Source organism: Dysidea avara, chromosome 3 (genome assembly GCF_963678975.1).
Source record: "Dysidea avara chromosome 3, odDysAvar1.4, whole genome shotgun sequence".
NCBI classification, from domain to species: domain Eukaryota; kingdom Metazoa; phylum Porifera; class Demospongiae; order Dictyoceratida; family Dysideidae; genus Dysidea; species Dysidea avara.
The window spans coordinates 44,894,678-44,915,311 of NC_089274.1; the positions used below are offsets into that span (position 1 = coordinate 44,894,678).

Genomic DNA, 20,634 nt, shown 5'->3' on the forward strand with positions numbered 1-20,634 from the left:
TGAATGTGTCGGTCAATTAATATCAACATTGGTTAACAGTACATTTCTTACTTTTTCTCTGTTATAAACAAATTCCATAGTTTCATTAGTTCTTTTTCGCCTTCATTGACATCAGTAAATTCATCAATCATCTGCAGAATGATTGTGGTAAGTCTCCCTAACTATATTACCTGTGCTATAATATAATGTTTTCATTGTCTTTGATGTATTATTAAACCAGCTAAGTTCATATCCTAAACATTATTTTGATATGCATTTCATATTCAAAAATATTTTTGGGGAAATCCCAGCATATTTATGTGTAATGCGGCCGGGCTCAAATAACCACACGGTAACCATTTTATCTCACAGAACATTTGATAGTTAACAAGTATATTAAGGAGACAAACTCCATCGCTTCACTGTTTAGCAGTACTAATACCACCTTTATAATTAGTGTATGGTGACCACTGTGATTAGTAGCACACACCATAATGGAAACACTTAAAGACAAACAGACACTAGGCTTGGTTAATAATCCAAAATCATTAATAGAAAAGTAATAATGATTTTCAAGACTTTACAAAACAAGTACAAGGGAATATCAAGCTCATAAAAATAAACCAGAAAATGTTAATCTTACACACCCCACCCATCAATTACAGATAAGAGAGTGACCATTCCAATCCAGTCACTACAGAAAATACTGGTGATCTCCATTATAAATGTGATAGTCAGTGAGGAGCCATCGACATGCTACAACACCTACAGGTAGTGGAGAAAGGATTGGGAGGATAAAGGTTGGAGCTGCTGTGGTAGGTGAAAAAAGCATATCTTAATATCAAACAGTGAAGAAATCAAGCCTGTAGTGTTGAAGTTATGCTTGGTTGAAGGCATCAGTAAGTTGTCTAGTTACCCAATCAGTAAAATTTCAGTTAAATTTTTTTTTAAATGTTGGAAGTGTTTGGGGTTGCTCTGAAGGCACAGTTGGGTGATATTTTTGAGCAGAAAAGCCCAAGCCTACTATCACAATACTTCTGTATAGTATGATAGCACGCTCACTACACACACACACACACGATAATAATATACGTACACTACACTTAGTAAACAAACCCTTGCGGTCCTTGCTGGCAGCCAAGAAGGGGTATCCTCAGCTTCACTGTCTTCTGCATCCAGTGCAGAGTAAGGAAACATGCTTGTTGTATGGCGATATGGTCGAGTGTGTAACACTGCGTCCTTAGTGCCCACCACACCTGAAGGCTGGGCCATGAACACGCTCAAGTTCTCAACATTAGGCACTCCAGCTCTGTAGAGATACAGTGAAGTCTTATCAATATTAAGGCTTTATAAAGAGGTGGTCTTATTAACGAGGTCATGGAGTATACCTTAGGTACTTTACACGGTCACTGTAATGAGGTGGTCTTTATTAATGAGGTCATGAAGTACACCTTAGCTATTACACAAGGAAGATAGAGGAAGCTCTGTTAATTGGAATGTGCCAATCAGACAAATATTCATATTGTCTATGCTCCACAAAAGGAAGCAGGTAAATTACATTAACAAAAGGGAGATGTAATTTCAGGTGATTGCTTAATGCAAAGGGTAATCCACCACAAGAACGCGTGAGGTGTAAGGCAAAGGCTTTCTCACCGAAACAACATTAGTTCAGTCCTTGCTGGCTTCTTCTTGTAATATTTTCCAGAAGACACAGCTTGCAATCCTTCAGACAATGAGACACGCGGTACAACTGATGATGACTTCGTGATGTGAACGTCAATTAGTGAGCCATCCCTCAGAGGCTGTAGAAAGCAAAAATAACAACAACCAATTATTGTACGTGTCTATCAAATGAGTATTTGCAAGGAGTACTTCACATGTGTGAGTTTAAAGTACAAAAAATATTTACTTTGTACTAGACATATTTACAGGTAAACTATTTGAAAGATAGAAGAAAATATGATTGCATCTATCAATCCTTGATGAAACATGATATTGGCTCTATATTCTGGTAAGGGATACATTCATTCAGTATGGACTTATTGGCTGACAATGGTTGTAACTGGTAATAACATAAACAACATTATGTTACTATCATAGCAATTTGTCGGAGCAGCTTCAGTCTTTGATGACCAGGCAAACAGACTGTAAAATGGTAAGACACAAACCTATAGAAGTATTACAGTAAAACCTGTGCATTAAGGACACCTTGGGACCAATCAAAGTGTCCTGATCATCAAGGTGTCCTGATTTCCAGGTCAGTTTACATGATCCACTACCAAGTGTCCAGATTATGCAGGTGTCTTTATTTTCAAGTGCCCTGATTAACAGGTTACCTTGTAAAAAGAAAGCATTTTAGTACTTTTGCATTTTTTGGTCTAAAGCAAGCCCAAACATTTTGCTTCACAAACATAACCCACATGAATATAGAAAGTTTATTTGACCTGTTTTGATAATATTAGTACTACAAATTGGTCTTCAATTGTCACCTTCCCACCCATGTTGAAGGCAGTCAAAACCTTCTGTGTATACACAACTAGTCATTTCAATAAGCAATCATGAGCAATTGATTTTTAAAAATATAACAATGAGGAGGCTGTGTGGACTATATTGTAGATTGATCAGAGATGTAACCTTCATGTACAACTTGCTAAAAGAAGGTATAAGTTCCACTTTGACACTGTAGGAGGAAGTGATGTGAAACTTAATCAAAGGTTACGCAGAAATCCAACAGTACAGTATCTTGCTTGGCTTCATCATTCAAAGCTGGTACTAAGTCATGTACTACCAGTAATAGCTGAAGATTAGCTGATTTACTTTGAAAGGCAAAGTGTATCTTAAGCCAAAATATTGCACTGCTGAGGGAGAGAGAACATTAAGTAAGACACATTCTCTACTTCATCACTTTAGACATTGGCTGTGGAATGATTGACTTAAAAAATGAGCCTACAAACCCTGTGTCACAAAAGTTTATGTTGTCAGTTATAGGATACTGTGTTACCTACTTCAATGGCTTTCGCAAACCTACGACTTGTGTGCTGACTAAGCTAATTCTCACATTACAACATGGTGAGAACTGCTATGAATCCTTAATTGACTGGAAAGTGATAAAATGACCTACACCCAAAATATGATCATCTTGATAGCCAGAACATTCCCAAATGCTTTACCAAACACACACATTATGGCATAAGAGAGATTAAGAGTGTTTTTATATATATAGAAGGCATGGAGATTCCCCACAGAGTCTTTCCCCACAATATGTGAAACCCATAATTGGACAAGTAAATGATAAAATCTTCATCAGATGATCCCAATACTTAAAATATTAGCATGTGTCATTTCTTATAGCAGAAGGATGACAACATTTCATTGCAAATCTCGCATCATTTGCAAGATTACTGTGACCCCTGTGAAAAGTGGACACCACCAAGCAGTCCTGGTATCCTCAGGTCGCTTTAGGGACCTCAACTATTTGTCCGGAGACCTCGTGATGCTATTTTTGAGTGTATTAACAAGTCCCACTGCATTCCTACTCTACTCTCCATTAATGATGCACTTATCATCCTGTTTGCACCACATACAATTGTTACAGTGAACGGTATGTATACATTTCAAAAATTCCCTGGAAAATTCACCTCCATTAATGTAACATCACTACCTGAATGGTACCACAGGTATCATATATACACAACTACCATGATACAGTATACTCAACAGTGTAGGAGTATATGTGAACATCAACAATTTAATATTGCAGGGATTAATCTAGGAGGGGAGGGGGCACAGGCCCCCCTTGGGTTAGCTATTGCCCCTCCTAGGTTTATACCTAAAGCCTTGAGAAATGGAAAGGTTTAATTGATCTCAAAGTTGTATAATCCAATGGTCAATATTCAATGGCATTACAGTAAAATTTCACCAAAATTGAGTATATTCACACCTATATTTTCAAAATTTTCCTGGGGGAGCATGCCCCCAGACCCCCCTAGAATCCGAAGTGACTTACTTCGCCCCCCCCCCCCCTAGGTTAATATTCTGGGTTGAGCCCTGTATACTGTTCAGGGCAAATATGAATAACAAAGTACTGATACTGAATGATCAGTCAACTAACTATGCAATGACAATACACAAACAAATAATGATAGTATATTTGTATAAAATTTTCTTTCGCAGAAATCTTGTTGTACATTGTCAGATCTTGGCTCCAGTAAGCTATATTCAGGTTTAGCTATATATATATGTAACAATTGACACAGCTCACACATATACAAGTAAGTTACTTTCAACACAGAATATAATACAAGTTCTATACTAAAGATAAAACTACATTTAGTATACACTAATTCTCCATTTGAAAATTTTTAATCAATGTTGCACTGAAGAAAGAGGGAAATTTGTAAATCCTAACATCATTTTTTGTGCTTCTAAGATATGTAGTTAACTGATTGCATAACATAACAGAAATACGAAGAAATCCAATCAATTATTATAATCAACATCAGGTAGCTGGAATGTGATATCACAGTGATATCACAAATTAAATGACACCAAACCCATACTGATTAATAGTAGGGGAATTTCTGTCAATTCAACAACAACAAAAACAATGTGGTTTCTTTACACCATGCCAACCATCCACCTACTTCCATTACTTCAATACCATTCAATATGTAGGACAGGCTTTAAATCTAATTTAGAAGACTCCAGAGAGCAAACTAGTTTCCATCTTAGTGAATAGAAAGAAGCAATACTGTTTATACAGTCAATCTGTGAGTTACATACCAATAGACCTACATGACCAACTGTAATCCAATTGTGCTATAAACAGTTGGACATGGAAATTTATGGATTAAACACCATTTAATTACACATTCAAGCACATACATGTGTCCGTACACACACACACACTACACACACAAAGCAAGGCAGGGCCTCCTCCAGCAGCCGTGTGAAACAACCAGTGAACCAGCACTGGGATGCCTGTGCACCACTCAGGCACTAGTCTTGTGCAGACAAATCCTCCTGGGGCAGGGCTAGTAACCTGCAGGAGAACCATCCTGGTCTCATGTAGAGAGACCAAAAAACCCGAAGTATCACAATGACCTAAGCAAGGCAAGGGAATTTACTTCCCCAGTTGGCACCAGGCAACCATTGATGCTATAGCTGGGTGGGCTGTTCCTCATTAAACAGCTGGAGTAACGTGAGTAAAAACACACAAACAAACAAACACATGCACACATGTACGCATGCGCGCACACACACACACACACACACACACACACACACACACACACACACACACACACTATTGCACTACACTTACAGTATAGACAGAAGTCACTCTAGGGTGGCACAAAGTGAGGTGGCACAGTAGACTATACAGACAACCACAATCCAGTGAACACCATGGACACTTCATCCCGTATCTGGCCTCTGTCTGCAGGTGACTGTTGTCATGGTAATGAAAGTTGTACACAACTGGATGATGAGTGTTAGCATCACTGTTCTGTGCCGTGTTGAGGAAGGTGACTTGACCAGGAGTAGGGGGGAGCTTAGTCACAACGTCCTTCCCTGCCACGTAGTCTAAAGTGAGATAGCACATGAGTAGTGGCAGCATTATTGCTACAGTAAATAATGTGTTGTCCCTTAGTAGCTGTTACACCATACAAGTTATTCTTGAAAATAAGTTTTAGGACATTAGGAAAACAAATGCCTGGTTTTATATATAGACTTAGGATATTAATGGGAGTCTTGTTTTTATGCTTTACTTTGCTGCCGCTATTTTTTCACACTTATCAACCGTATATAAATTTACAGCCATCTGAGGAATGAAAGTGCTACAATAATCACAGAACTAGTCCATGTGAGTTTGCCTTCATACAGATAACAACTGGTTATCAAGCCTTTACATGCTTGTTTATTGTAACAACACACTTTATAAGGTTTTCCATGCTTATCATTGAGATGATGGTGTTTTTACTATGATTCAAATCCAATTAAACTATGGATGTTGCTCTGACTTATCCAAAATCAATCCCTGGTTTCAAATTCATTTAAAGACCAGGTAGAAAGAAAACATGTTACGCAGTGCTAGAAAGACTAAAAATTTGGGGGCGTCTGTATTTAGCGGATCACGGATCGGCGGATCACGGATCGGCGGATCACGTGATATGCATGCTCAACTCGATTTTGAGCACTGGGAAATATTTATACCCTAGTGTAACATACAGCATACTGTAGAATTTATATTTTATCCACAGGTAGGAAGCCTGAAGAGATTTCAATCGATACTATATAACTATAATAATTAGAGCGCGCGTGTATTAAAAATTTAACACACGTACAGAGTAAGATTATTTTAATTCACCTTAAAACTGAATCACTGATGTATTCTTTACACCAACACGATACTCAATAGACTAGCTCTGTATTGCAAAAACAAACGACAAAGGATACACGCCAACATATTAGAAGCCTATTCACACGTGAGTGCGCTAGCGTATCCTTTGTCGTTTGTTTTTGCAATACAGAACTAGTCTATTGAATATTGTGTTGGTGTAAAGAATACATCAGTGATTCAGTTTTAAGGTGAATTAAAATAATCTTACTCTGTACGTGTGTTAAATTTTTAATACGCGCGCGCTCTAATTATTATAGTTATATAGTATCGATTGAAATCTCTTCAGGCTTCCTACCTGTGGATAAAATATAAATTCTACAGTATGCTGTATGTTACACTAGGGTATAAAATTTCCCAGTGCTCAAAATCGAGTTGAGCATGCATATCACGTGATCCGCCGATCCGTGATCCGTTGATCCGTGATCCGCTAAATACAGACCCCCAAAATTTGGTCAGTCATTTTAGAAAGTTATGAATTTATTTTTTGTGGGCTATCAATGACTACTCAACTACAGGGACTGTAATAACACAAGTTGTTTTGAATAGTGACACTCCAACATGTGTGTACTGTGTGAAATGTGATCACAGGTAGTTACAATGTGAGCAAGTGTACCATTACGAGTGTTCAATCAACATATATGTAATAAATGAACATCATATGTAGAACAGATTGCTGGGACAAACGGAATGTGCAACTGTACCATTACATGTCACATAACAACCATTAATTAAGTAAGGGAATCCCTGAAAATCACAGCTGCACTGTGTCTGACATATCAATAAACAGCCATAGAGTTACAGCAGCCATCCAAGTGTCATCAATGTGCAGACAATTCACACCTTACACAATACATACAAACTTGTGAATCAGCTGACACACACACACACATGCTGAGGGGACTGTCCCATAAACATTAGTAGGACTACACAACATGTAATATGACATCACAGAAAAAACCCTCCCTTGTATTCCATAACTTGTGACTTCATTACAAAAACTTGATTGCCAGTTTTAACAAAAGGTGTGGGAGGCAGGAGGAGTGTACAACCTTATCATAGTGATGGTGTAGGGAGATTAAATACTATAGCAATACATCAAGGAATGTATCTGTACTTTAATATAGCACACACTTCAGTCAAAGAGTTGTAATAATAATAATAGATATGCTACTGTTGCATGAACAAAATAAAGACAGAGCACTACACATTTTATTGCTATCATTCCTGGTAATATATTTTTACCTGTTTTTTTGTTGTTTTTTTTAATTTCATGAGTTTACTTAAGGAATATGGTGCAGTATGGCACAAGGAATATTTCATGGTAATATATGAAATGACATGCTTAGATAATGTAAGCTGTTACTCACTTTTGTTTAGTAATGAAAAAGAAAACAGCCATAAAGTGACAACTGGCTGTAGGCCCTTAACATATGTCTCCATCAATTCAACCCCAAACAACAACTATTTGCAAGATTGTAGCTTTGTTTATTTAGTGCTACAATTGTCTATGGACTATGTAGAAAACTCATCCAAATTGTATGAATTGTTATAGTACAAATGTCTTTCAGATGGTACAAAGTGTTAGAAAGTTGTGCATAACAAACTTTACTCTCTTTACTGCAAGAGTACATAAATATATATATTATGAACTCTTGCTTACTGTAATTACAGTAGCAGCAGTGTTGCACAACAAAAATGACTTAACACAAACAAATGTAATAGTAGAAGCCACATTCAGCTATGAATCATTAGAAAATTGAAAGCAAATGTTTAATACAACAATGACCAGACAGCTACATGATACGTACAACTATCTTGTACTAGTTGTATAGGACAGCAATGTGTATACAGTGGGATGGCAAAATAAAGTTGTTTTTCAAAACAGCAACATATTAATTACTACAGTAATGTATCAGCAGCAGTCACGTACTGGTGAAAATTATTCATACCATCTGAAGCTCTAGCCACAAACTGTTGATATCATGTTCATACATTAACATATCTTAAATAACTTTAGAGGTGCTTAAGTGGAACTGTAGCCACAAGGTTTCTCCTCTAGGTTATACAGTAATAGAAAGCACTTGGGGTGGCTGACTAATTTGTTAGTCATCAATCAGGTTAGAGAATGTCGTACTAAACAAAATTGTAGTTTGTCCAACAAGAGCTACATGACATGTTGGTCAGATATTTCGTGAAGCAGCAGCATCCCTTGAGAACAGGACTTATCAGCAAACAATGGTTTAAATAATAAGAGACAACTAGTGAAAGAAACATGGCGATCTGTGGTAGACTATACCCTTGGGTGAATACTCTATTAAGAAATTTTTATAAGTGACAAATAGACCATGGTAGCCCTACTGATAGACCATGGTAGCCCTACTGATAGACCATGGTAGCCCTACTGATAGACCATGGTAGCACTACTGATAGACTATGGTAGCCCTACTGAAGTTGTACTCATCCTTAACAGAAGGCATTAAGGCTGACATGATCCATACGGCAGCTCTTTAGTTGTATAGCAGTGTAAGCTGTTCACTGAAGTGGGGTGACTGGATGGAGAACTTTATTGCCCTACAGTTAAAAGGCTAAACCTTAACCTCCTAAAGTGTTTGTATAGCAGTGACTGAAACAACGATAGCCTACTATCAAGAGTTCATAATATAAAAAGATATCATGACTTCAAGATATGCGTTTGTACAGGCTATACTCCAAAATTCTGCATATAGAGCAGGAAGCTGATCAGTGAAATAGGTACAGTTGTAGGTTGCAGGGTAGTATAGGAAGCAGGAGTACATGTAGGTATTGTTTTGGTACATTATAATATCAAGAGTTCATAATATAAAAATAGAGGAGAGTGTGTTAGGTAAAATCTAAGCATTAAACTTACTGCAATAGTATTTGCGTATAGCACTGAAACAATGATAATGTGCTGAAACAATAAATTATGGTATCTGCGTGGTGTCAGTAATATCATTTTTCAGATGCACAGTGGTAGCTGCCCCAGTCATGCAAGTTGCTTATTTACTTTTCAGCAGTAACGAGGTAAATCTGAACAAAGGCTCATACAGTTTTGTACCTATATGCTTAAAGCATAGATGTAGATTTTCTGAAGTAAGTGTTACAGAAGCCTCTCTGTTCCATGCATTTTTTATGCTTAAACTCTACTCTAATTTAAATAAATAAAGGGTTCTACTCAAATACAACACTATGCACTGGACAAACACACAGATGGAGACAATTTACCTGCCCTACCACAAAAGTGTTATAAGAGTTCCTATGATGTAAGGTAGTCTATGTGCCAGTGCTGAAAAACTGTGAACATAAGAGCTTGTGGATTAAAATTTGAATAGAAAAGAGAAAACAAATGGTGCATCAAAAAGGTCTCAAAAGTGAAAAAAAAAAGTTATGACCTAGGCAGGGATCAAACTCAAGTTGGTTATTGGAGTTAATGGAGGTGTGCAAATCACCACAGTTGTTTGTCTGTGGTTTTGACAAGAATGTAGCTCAACTTTTCAGTGATTCTTCCCTATACCAGTCAGTGCCTTCATTGCCCTATAAAGAACAAATAAAAGTACGTATTGACTTGCTACCACAATATTCGAGTTGTCAGATAACGGGCGTTTAATTTCGCTAAAATCCTGTGTCGATAGCACGTTGCATGCCAAAATACTATGAGCTAAAAGTTGAGTTTTAAAAGGTATGCACAAAATGGTACTGTTTGGAAAGAACAATATGTGGATTCAAACCCACAACCTAGTCAGGCGTTTGCAGCTAGTGCTGTGGTTTTCAAAGAAATATTGCTCAAGTTTTCTCTACACCTAAGTAGCCTTCTACGTACGTGCTGTAGAGAACAAACGGAAGCACACATGACCCCGTGATAATAATCTTGAAAGATAAATGCTTTGTTTTGAGCACGAAATGTGTTAATAGGCATAGGAACTGGCGAGTAAGTAGCATGACGGACGGACAGACGACTTTTCAGCTTTATATATATATATATATAGATACCAATGAAAACATTGCTTGTTCACATCACTGATGCTAAGCCAGTACATGAAGTGGGTACATGTATTGTGATATACATTGTTTTACTGTGGGATTTTAATTGTATATTTGAACAAAAAATTAATTGGTCTGGCATGGTGAGATAGATTAAAGCAAGAGCTTAAGAAGGAGCATGAAACTGAGTTCCATGACAATCCAAATTACGTAACAGCATTTGAAGTAAATTGCTTTACATCATGAGCAAATGGTTATGTAATTGACATGCGTGGTTCAACATGTAACAATGGACGCTCCAGCCATACTAATTAAAGTCAAGGTAGAGCCAAGTCACCATTGTTGAAGAAGAGAAGGACCTCAAGGAAGCCTCAGCCAACTTCACCATCACCGTGTGCCACTCACTGCCAGTCGTCTTCCTTGGCTTCTTTTATGACACCTTAGGATCCCTTCATTGTCTAACTGCACACGTTTTGGTACTGGTTAGCTCATTGTAAATCTCCTCGTACACTGTACAAAGCCATCTTGTAATGTTGTCATGCACAATTCTGTATACGGCTTCAAATAACGAGATTGTACTTTCCTTATATGGAAGCTAATTGGTGATTGATTTGGATTGTAATGGCACCCGGCAGGCAGTGTAAGTTTCACCGCCTTTGGCGGCTCATAAGCTCCTGATTAAAGTTATACCATAGATAAAGTTGATTTGTATATAAAACAGTCACCCTAATGTATATTAACAGTTTAAAAATAGTTCCTCCAATATTTCTGTATCCACACAATCACATACACACTTAATATGTACATGCATACAAAAAAGTTTCTCACCTCTTTTAAGCTTTGACAGCTCCATCGCTGTACGTTGCTCATACTGTTGTCTGATCTTGGGAACACCATCACTCCAACTGAGTGAGAACTTGATGGAATAGTGTTTCTGGAATGGACCATCTGAAGCCTGCGTGTGTACATGTGAAGTGCTGTAAGTTATCTACACATATTAAAAGGCAGAATTAATCATTTCAGCTCCATTTATAGTCTACCTTGTACATTTCAATTGTGGGTTGTAAAACACACAATATCTGGTATTTAGTTAAATCAAGGAACGCAACTATAAAGTGAATGGCTACAATAATATCTAATCTTTCTATAAAGTATTAGCCCATTGTATTCTATTGTATTTGTACACATAATGCTTCAGGGAAAGGAATATGACATCATGCACAGTTACCTGACCACTGCCTCCAAATATGGTATTCCAGGTAAGGGGACTCCCCGCAGCTGGTGAAGGTGTCTCACATTCTTGCAGCACCAACTCATATTGGCCATCTTGTAGTAGACATTTGTTCCTTGAGTCAAACACTACTAGCTCTGCTGAGCACACTCCTTTTAGCATCGCTGGCACTTCTGCTCCTTCCATCAAACGTGGACGCTTTGCAGATGGCGGCTCAACTCCATTATTAGCTGTTTTGGCATAGTTGTGGTCTACTAAATTCCTTTTAACATTATCAAATGAATCATCTACAATTTCTACTGAATTATCAGTGTCATCCATTGACATAGGGCTGCCTATGGAAGAGTCTTCATCATTCATGGAGCAGCCATTGTTTGTGAACTGTTCACTCTCTGCCAAGAGCAGTGCCAAGGCAGTACGACGGGGCTTTCTTCTCTTGTGTTTCTTTGCCAGTTTTACTGGCTTGTTGTTAAATGCTTTATAATGTTCCATAATTTTGTGGGACTTCTTGACAGAGTTCTTAACATGCACACTGGCGACCGAGGTGGGTATTTGGCACCCGTTCACCATAGACCTGTGGTTATCATAAACAATCATTCCATTATTTGATTTCTTCACAATACCTCCCGGGACAATGCTGCCATGGGCAACATGCCCCAGATTATTATGCATAACACTACTAGGTTTTGAAACTGTTTCTTTTTTGCCGGTGCCAATACCATTGCAGCCATTAAACTCATGTGAAGATGGCAACATAGTCTTACTATCACTTTTGTGCTGATTAGAGGTAGCAGTTGACTCTAATCCGTTTGGCTTTGATAAAACAGGATCTGTAGTGTCACTGCCTTTAGACACCTGTGCTATTGGTCCCAGTGGGCGACACTTAAACACAAGCATATGTGTCCCGGACACCCCCGGGCTTTTCTTCCATGTCAGCTCACTAGCCGGGATGGATATCTTGCTGTGATCATGTGATCCTTGAGCATCATCATGTGATCCAGATGGCATCGTGGAGACCACACACTTGCCCAAACTCTTTGTGTTATAAATAGGTAATAAAGTATTCAGTGGCTATAAACAGAAAATGAAAAGCAGGTACTTCATGTGTACATGTATTTATAGTTAAATTAATTGCAGGCATCTACCGTTACAGTTGACAAGAATGCTGGCACATTTTTTTTAATGGGTATACAAATATTGTAGAAAATTAGGTAGCAAAAATGAGAGGGCAGTAATGCAATTGTACTATACCATAAACTACTACAATATGCACAACGCCTTTAAGTGTGTTATGATTGTTATCTGACTAAATACAGGAACTTATGGCTAGCTGCAGAACAGCAAAAAGAAACTAACAACTAAAAAGAGGCATGAATGGCACTGCTTTTCCTTAAGCAAAGCATATGTGGCAAGATTTGTATACTCCAAAGATAAGCAAATTTAAAGTAGAAGTGTGTGATAACAAATTTAAACATATCTTTTAATATTTCCTTTTGAACTTATCTCTGATTATCTAATATATCTAGATAATTGAAACAAATAAGTATTTAAAGCTAACTGTCACAATGTAACCAGTAAAGTGGGAAAATTATAATTGAAGAAGTAAACAAGTTGAGGTTATGATACTTCTAAAAACCAGGTGCCCATGCAGTTAATACACATTCTAACTAAATAGGCAATTAATTAACCATGTATATAATTAAAGCTATTAGTTAGATAATTAGATTTGTAAATACTGTAAGATTCAGTATATTTTGTAATTCATGAATTATTTTGCAATTTGATAATTACGTTGCTATGTACTGCTAAAGAAGTGTAACTATAACAAACCACTTTTAACTGAATTACATACAGAAATATCTTCTCAACTGTTCTGTAGTGTGTCTATCATGTTTTCTCATGCAAATTGTATAGAGAAAGCCTTGAGGCTGCCCTTCATTTTTGTTCACAAGTATGGGTAACGCCCCCCTTTCAACTCGAAGGATACATTATATCTGGTAGCCTAAAAGGCCTTCAATGTTGTTAAACGTCTATAAAACTGATAGGGAAGACCATTCACAAAGTATATGAAGAGCTGGCATACCCATATTTCAGACTGCCAAGAAGAAACCACCTCAGAGCAGAGTTTATGTGTGTGGAAGTTAATACAGACTTAATTTAGCTTTCAATTCTTACATCCTGGCTGCTTTTTACCATTATTAACTAGAGTTGCACCGATAAGAAAAAAAGCCAATGTTCCGATAACTGATATATCGGCTATTTAAATACCAATGCTGATGCCAATAACTGGTGTCAATAAATAATTTTAATTTATATTTTCTAAAATATTAACCATTGGAATTAACATAGATATGCTTACTGAATCCTTAGAGATCATTTTAGTTATCTATTTAATAGGTTCAAGAGCAGCAATTACTTTTCCAGTCAAATCAGTTTGATTTGGAGTAAGTATTGTTATGCTACCATACTCGGTAGCATAAGTTGCCAATGCTATCTTCTGTCCGTAAACTGTTTGCAACACATATAAAGTGGAGTTGCACCAAGTTGGTTTGTCCTGTAGTAATTTGTGTTTTTGATATCTAGATAGTATTTCTTGTATTTGATCTAACTTGTGGTAAGCAATAGTAGAGTGTTTAAAATGCTCAACAATGCTATGGCAGACTACAAGTAGATCAATAACAGCACGTGTTGTGAAAGTACACCATCGTTTACCACTAACTGTATTGCGTGTACAAAGCAACCCTGTGCTTCAATTCAAATTGACCCTCCTTCATAGCTCTCTGCATTTTGCTAGCACTATCTGCTACAACCAAATGTACTCTTTCTTTAGAAATTTTCCAGTTTTCATGGACTCTAAAGCTTGACATATTACCACTCCAGTGTCTATCTTTTGTGCATGGAGAACACGTTTAAATTCATTACCAATCCAGTGGGCATTAACGACTCATTTAAAAGACTGGTACTCCAGATATCAGTAGTCAGACCCAAAAACTCCACGTCTTTTAGCAACTCAAATAATATATTTTCCTTTATCTTAGGCAGTACATTATCAGTAAAATGCTTCCTGGTAGATATCTTGAACTTAGGCTCAGTGGTATGTAAAAGATGAGTGAATCCTACATCAGAAACAACTGACAATGGCTAGAGCCATCATCTCAGCAATCTTGATATGGATACGCTCTGCTTTGGGATCATCTATATCCCACAGCTTTATGCGTGCCTGCATTTCAGCCAAAGTAGGTTGGTCCGTTGCTCTCCTTGTAGCTTCTTTACCTTTCAACTCTTACTTTCTTCTTTGCTCCGTAATCGCTGTACTCTATAGGGTGTTTCTTTTGTAGATGGTCTTCCGTGTTTGTTGTATAAAAGTTCTTGGACATCTTGCCACCCCCCTGGAAATTCAGTCGCCACACATCTCAAAACGAGCAAAGCGTTCGTTACTATCCAAAGCTATAAAATAATCCCTCGAAGCATATTAACACTTCAACTACTTCCACACCTTAAGATAATAAACACCTTTACGCATGCACTTAAAATATCATCGGCTTACCTGATTATCATTTTACCGATAGCTGATATAACAGCCATATCGGTAAATACCAATAGCAATATCAGTATCGGTGCAACTCTATTTTAAACATTTTTGCTCACGTGGGCACGCACGGACAAACAAACATAGGTAGGTAGGTACACACACACACACACGTTTTTACTAAAGTAATTTCAGTAAACCAGGCGCACGCCCACAGCTGGCCAGAATGTGGGCACACGGCTGGTTTAAAAATAGTGGTTTTAGCATTGTGCCTAAGTGGTGGGAGAGTTGGAGGTGTCTACATCATCAGATATTCTTTGGTATACAAGTAATATACGAAAGTTTATCATTATCTAGAAAAAATGCACCAATCATCTTTATCTTGACAACTGTACATTCATTAGGGATCATACAACAAAAAAAGTAATACACAAGAGAGGTTGCCTACATCTGCAGATGGACATTAAATCCCTACTTCAGTCAATACCCAACCACAAAATAACTATAGGCACAGCAGAACACCTAATAGATCTTTAAACATACAGATGACAGACAGACAGACAGACAGACAGACAGACAGACAGATAGACAGGCATTACTCACAGACTGTTAGGTATGCATCTTAAAATTGAAACTCTACCTTTCTTTGTCTCTGGCTAAATTTATACAAGAACACTTCTACTTCAACCTTCTGCTTCTGGTAGGCTGTTATCGAGGGTATGCTAGATGAACCTTTAACAATAATCATGTTTGATATAACAAAGGAAACATCTTAGACAAACCACTCACAGTCTACTGACGGAGTATCAGCAAAGTCCCCACACTCGGCGATGCTCTGGAAGTCAATCTCCAACCTAGTGTCACTGAACATAGTTCAGATACACACACATGATAGTAGTATAGACCTTTAAATAGTTAATGATTTAAATACTGTGTAATAATAATATTAGGAAGTTTTTGACACCAGATTTCGAGGGACACTCACACATGCATGCATGCAAGAACACACACACACACACACACACACACACACACACACACACACACACACACACACACACACACACACACACACACACACACACACACACACACACACACACACATCCACACCATCTTTATAATTAGTAACTAATATACTCCTACTTAAGGAATTTGGTTATACTTTCTGACCACTATCAAACTATGGGCTGCAAGCATGCATAAAATTCTGTAGCATTTTGACAGTTGTATCATACAGTAGTATAGTACTGTGTAGTAGGGACCACAAAAGTGTGGGCGTGGCCCATGAAAAAATATCACTCAAAAACCAGCCTCACGATGATGCAGTATTGGTTAGGTAAACTAAGCCAAACAGGTCTTCATATTGACCCAAAATGCTTTTAAAAATCATTAAACAGAATTTTCTAATGACTGACTTACTGATGCCTTCAGACAAGCGTAACTAGATAATGGCTAAGCTACAAGCTTGATTTTTTCGCTGTTCAACGTCGCTTCAGCCAGACATGTGTCTTTTGGCATTCTTCATGGACTTATCAGTGTCCCCTTTGTGTCTCATTCATCTTTGCTGACAGTGAAAGGTGTCGATTTGGTGGTAGCACGTGATGGTTTCTGTTCATAATGAAAATCATTCCTGTATTTTTCATTGTGACTACTTTGATTGCTGAGTTGTTTTTCGAACAGTTCCTATATTTCATAATACTGTGTAACGGGTTGAACATAGCTGACAACGAAGCGTAATGTATACTCCACTTTTCAGACGATAATTGATAGCTGGGGCACACGATACCATTTCAAATATGGTATGCGTGGGTTCACCATTCATAATTATTTTATTTTACAAAAAAAAGTTAACAAACAAGTACACAAAAAGATTTGGAATTTTAAACTAGAGTAGAGACCATAGCACATCGATAAAGCACAGTAGGGATATAACACTTCTTATTGTTTTACTGTGATTTAATATCGTGCACTACTCCAACTTGTTTCAGTACTTTGATTGATATACTATGGTCCCTACTCTAGTTGAAAATTCCAAATTTTTATGTGTACTTGTAGCACATGTAAACCAAGCTTGCAAAAGTAGTAACTTTTTTGAAAATGCACCAGAATTACTTTAGTGGACCTGCTAGAAGTAAAGAAGTTCTTAAAGCTGATCTCAAATACCTACAAATGATCAGCAGGTACAGGACAGAGTAAGAACACTGAACTGGAAAACATGACAGACCAGTGTATGAAACTGCTCAGAAGATGCTTCTCTAATATTAGCTATGAAATTAAACTTCACAATAAATACGTAATGTCTGTAGATGGCATCAGTTGTTTTTCATCTTTTGCTTAGATGGATAAAGACTATTGGCAATACACAAGTAAATTGCTTAATCACGTTAGGAAAGAAGTTATAATATCACAACCATGAACTGCCATCAGGAATTACAGGTCAATTCTTTTACACTTGTCAAACAACTACAGTAAAGGAATAATTGAGCTCTTTTAGTAAAAGTGTATTTTCCTTCAACACCAATCTGCAAAATAACATTCCGTGCACTTATAATGCTTCTAAGGCATTTTTCATAATTTTTGCAAAGGCATTTTTCATAATTTTTGCAATCTCCACTCTTTCCAAATCTACTAATCTATGATTACAATAGTTTGTATAGATAAACTGTCCTCTCTATACAAGACAATAAGGTTTTTTAGTATGCAGGATAGCCTTATATGGTGGGTCATTCTCCTTGAAGCTAGCGAGTCAAACATTTCCTTAGATATGGGAATTACCAATATTCTGATGTCCTAGCATCAGTAATCCTATATCTGCTAACACCTGACAGGGAAGTAATGAAGTCATTGTGTTCAAGTGTAATCAAATACAATGTGTAACTCCCTTGAAGTATAACAAAATCTAAATGGGAAATTTTTGATAGCTTGCTTGCAGTACTTTGACACAATTTTTATTCCCCAAATTACTCGATCATTATCGTACTGTATAGTAAGACCACAAAGGAGTAGGTGTGGCCCACGAAATAACATCACCAGCCTCAATTTTCCCTGACGACGATGAGGCAGTATTGGTTAGGCCGATGAGGTAGTATTGGTTAGGCAAAACTAAGTCCAAACAAGCCTTCAGATCAACCCGAAATGCTTTCAACAAGTTGCTACGGAATTTTAAAAAACTATTTAACAGAATTTTCTACTGACTGACTGAGTAACTGACCGATTCCTTCAGTCAAGCGTAACTTTACAAAACAGCTAAGGCTACGGGCTTGATTTTTTCACTGTTCGACGTCGCTTTGGCCTAAGAGGTGCCTTTAAGCATACCACAGTACGTACAATGCATTATTCATGGGCATACCAGTGTCCTCCTTTGAGTAGCACGTAATGGCTTCCCTTCGATCTATATTTTTCATAGTGGCTACTTTGATTGCAGAGGTATTTTTTGAACAGTTCTTGATTTGTACTGCTGTGTAATGGGTTGAACATAGCCAACAACGAAGCGTAATGGATACTTCACTTTTCAGACGATAATTGATATAACTGGGGAGCATGGCACCATTTCTTTCTTTCGGTATGTGTGGATTGCAGAGGTACTTTTCGAACAGTTCTTGTTGTGTAACGGGTTGAACATAGCTGACAATGGATACTTCACTTTTCAGATGACAATTGATAATCCCTACTGTACATTTCCGTTATGGTATCTTGGAGCACAGTGTGTGTGTGTGTGTGTGTGTGTGTGTGCGTGTGTGTGTGTGTGTGTGTGTGTGTGTGTGTGTGTGTGTGTGTGTGTGTGCACCCCACCCAGCAATGGGTACCTGGTGCTTACTGGGGAAGCAAATATCCTTGTCTCATTTAGTGGTGTTGGAGTCATTATGAAACTTCAGGTTCCATGACTTCTCTCCGTGAGACCTGGACAATCCTCCTGTGGGCTACTAACCTTGCCCTAGGAGGATTTGCCTTCAAGTGCCTGAGTGGTGCACACGCAATCCTAGTGCTGGTTCACTGGGTGGCAATAACTGTGTTTGACACACAACTGCCATAGGCTTTGCTTTGATTTGTATGTTTTTGCACATAAAATAATTAGGGATATAACACTTCTTATTGTTTTACTGTGATTTAATATCATGGACTACTCCAGCTTGTTTCAGTACTTTTTATCAATGTATTATGGTCTCTACTCTAGTTGAAAATTCCAAATTTCTTTTGTGTACTTGTTCAATATAGATTATCCTGCATCAAATATTTGCACTATACAGGTAGCTATAGCTATATATTCAAAGGCATATTAGAGAACACATCATCAGTTATATTGGTAATAGGTGTTAATTATTCACATCTTCTTACACCTTGTACAACACACAGAAATCCTTGTCCACGATGTTTCCAGCGATTACCAACTAATATAAGACTATGACTTCAAAGCAAATCCTTTACTTGTCAATGACACACCTAACACTGTACACTACTCAGATGAATGGTTGCAGGTGAATCCATCTTTACAAGTGAAGGTGTGGGACAGCTGACATGTGTTGGTTTCCTAGTAACACATTGTACTATTCCCTAGCAACACATACAGCCACCACCTTACACATTCCTAGAAGCACAAACCACTTTATGGAATGAAATATTATCAATTTGATGTGCATATAATGGCTTGATCACATGCACATCAAATGAAAGGGACTATTGTAAGGAGAATAATCCCAGGGTAGTGAACTAACTTACTCTGCTATGCAGAAACCACCACCATGACAAATAGATAAAGGCATTTACCAATAAGCCATCTTTTGAAAACAATCCTATAATAACTAGTCAATCTTATGGTTACCACCACAAGCACATAACTGCTAGCCCACAATCAACCTTTGTATGGTTTTTAGTTTCAAAGAATTTGACTCATAATTATGTTCTGTTGAGAGCCAGTGGGAAAACCCATGATTTGTTATGTACCCCACCCAGTGTTAGTACTGTAGAGTTGAAATCTAATGTTCTCAGGACCTATTTATGTGACATTCCCTCCACTCTTATTAGAGCACACCTACTACCAAGCTTGCCTTATATCATAACAGCAAGAAACTTAGCTACTATGGATATATATAGATATTAGTAAGAATTAGCAATGCGATTTTCCCACATAGCTACTATATGCTGTAATACATCCACATCAAGAGTAAAAAGAATAATGTGGAGAGGAGAATATCAAATGCCGCAACTAATGAAGTTAAATAGTTCCCTTTTGATATGACATAGACTGGCTAGTATCAAGAGTTCATAATATAAGTAAAGGAGCTTACTTGTATTATGAACTCCTGCTAGTATATCTTTACGTTTAAACACAAAGATCATACCAGACACAAGGGTGTACGTTCAACTTAGTCAGCAAGAGCAGCACTGTTTTATTAAAGAACATGGCTATAACCTTGAGGATAACTCCATAACAAGCATGTCTGAGAAACCAAAAACAGAGGGCGGAGAGGGTGGAGTACTGCTTAGAATTTTCAA

General features: G+C 37.5%; 1 protein-coding gene across 2 annotated transcripts in view; it reads right to left on the reverse strand.

Annotated features, from left to right (window-relative positions):
- LOC136251207 (polycomb protein suz12-A-like) overlaps positions 1–20,634 on the reverse strand; it is a 39,764-nt gene that overhangs the window by 301 nt on the left and 18,829 nt on the right. The window contains exons 5-12 of one of the 2 annotated variants that reach the window (XM_066043618.1): positions 15,928–15,992; positions 15,779–15,870; positions 11,607–12,680; positions 11,207–11,333; positions 5,303–5,562; positions 1,633–1,781; positions 1,096–1,288; positions 52–131 (exon numbers count right to left, since the gene is read on the reverse strand). In XM_066043618.1, coding sequence (XP_065899690.1) covers positions 52–131; positions 1,096–1,288; positions 1,633–1,781; positions 5,303–5,562; positions 11,207–11,333; positions 11,607–12,680; positions 15,779–15,870; positions 15,928–15,992 — 2,040 coding nt within the window. Of the gene's footprint in view, positions 1–51; positions 132–1,095; positions 1,289–1,632; positions 1,782–5,302; positions 5,563–11,206; positions 11,334–11,606; positions 12,681–15,778; positions 15,871–15,927; positions 16,002–20,634 lie in introns of both variants that reach the window. The other variant, XM_066043617.1, reaches the window with a different exon arrangement.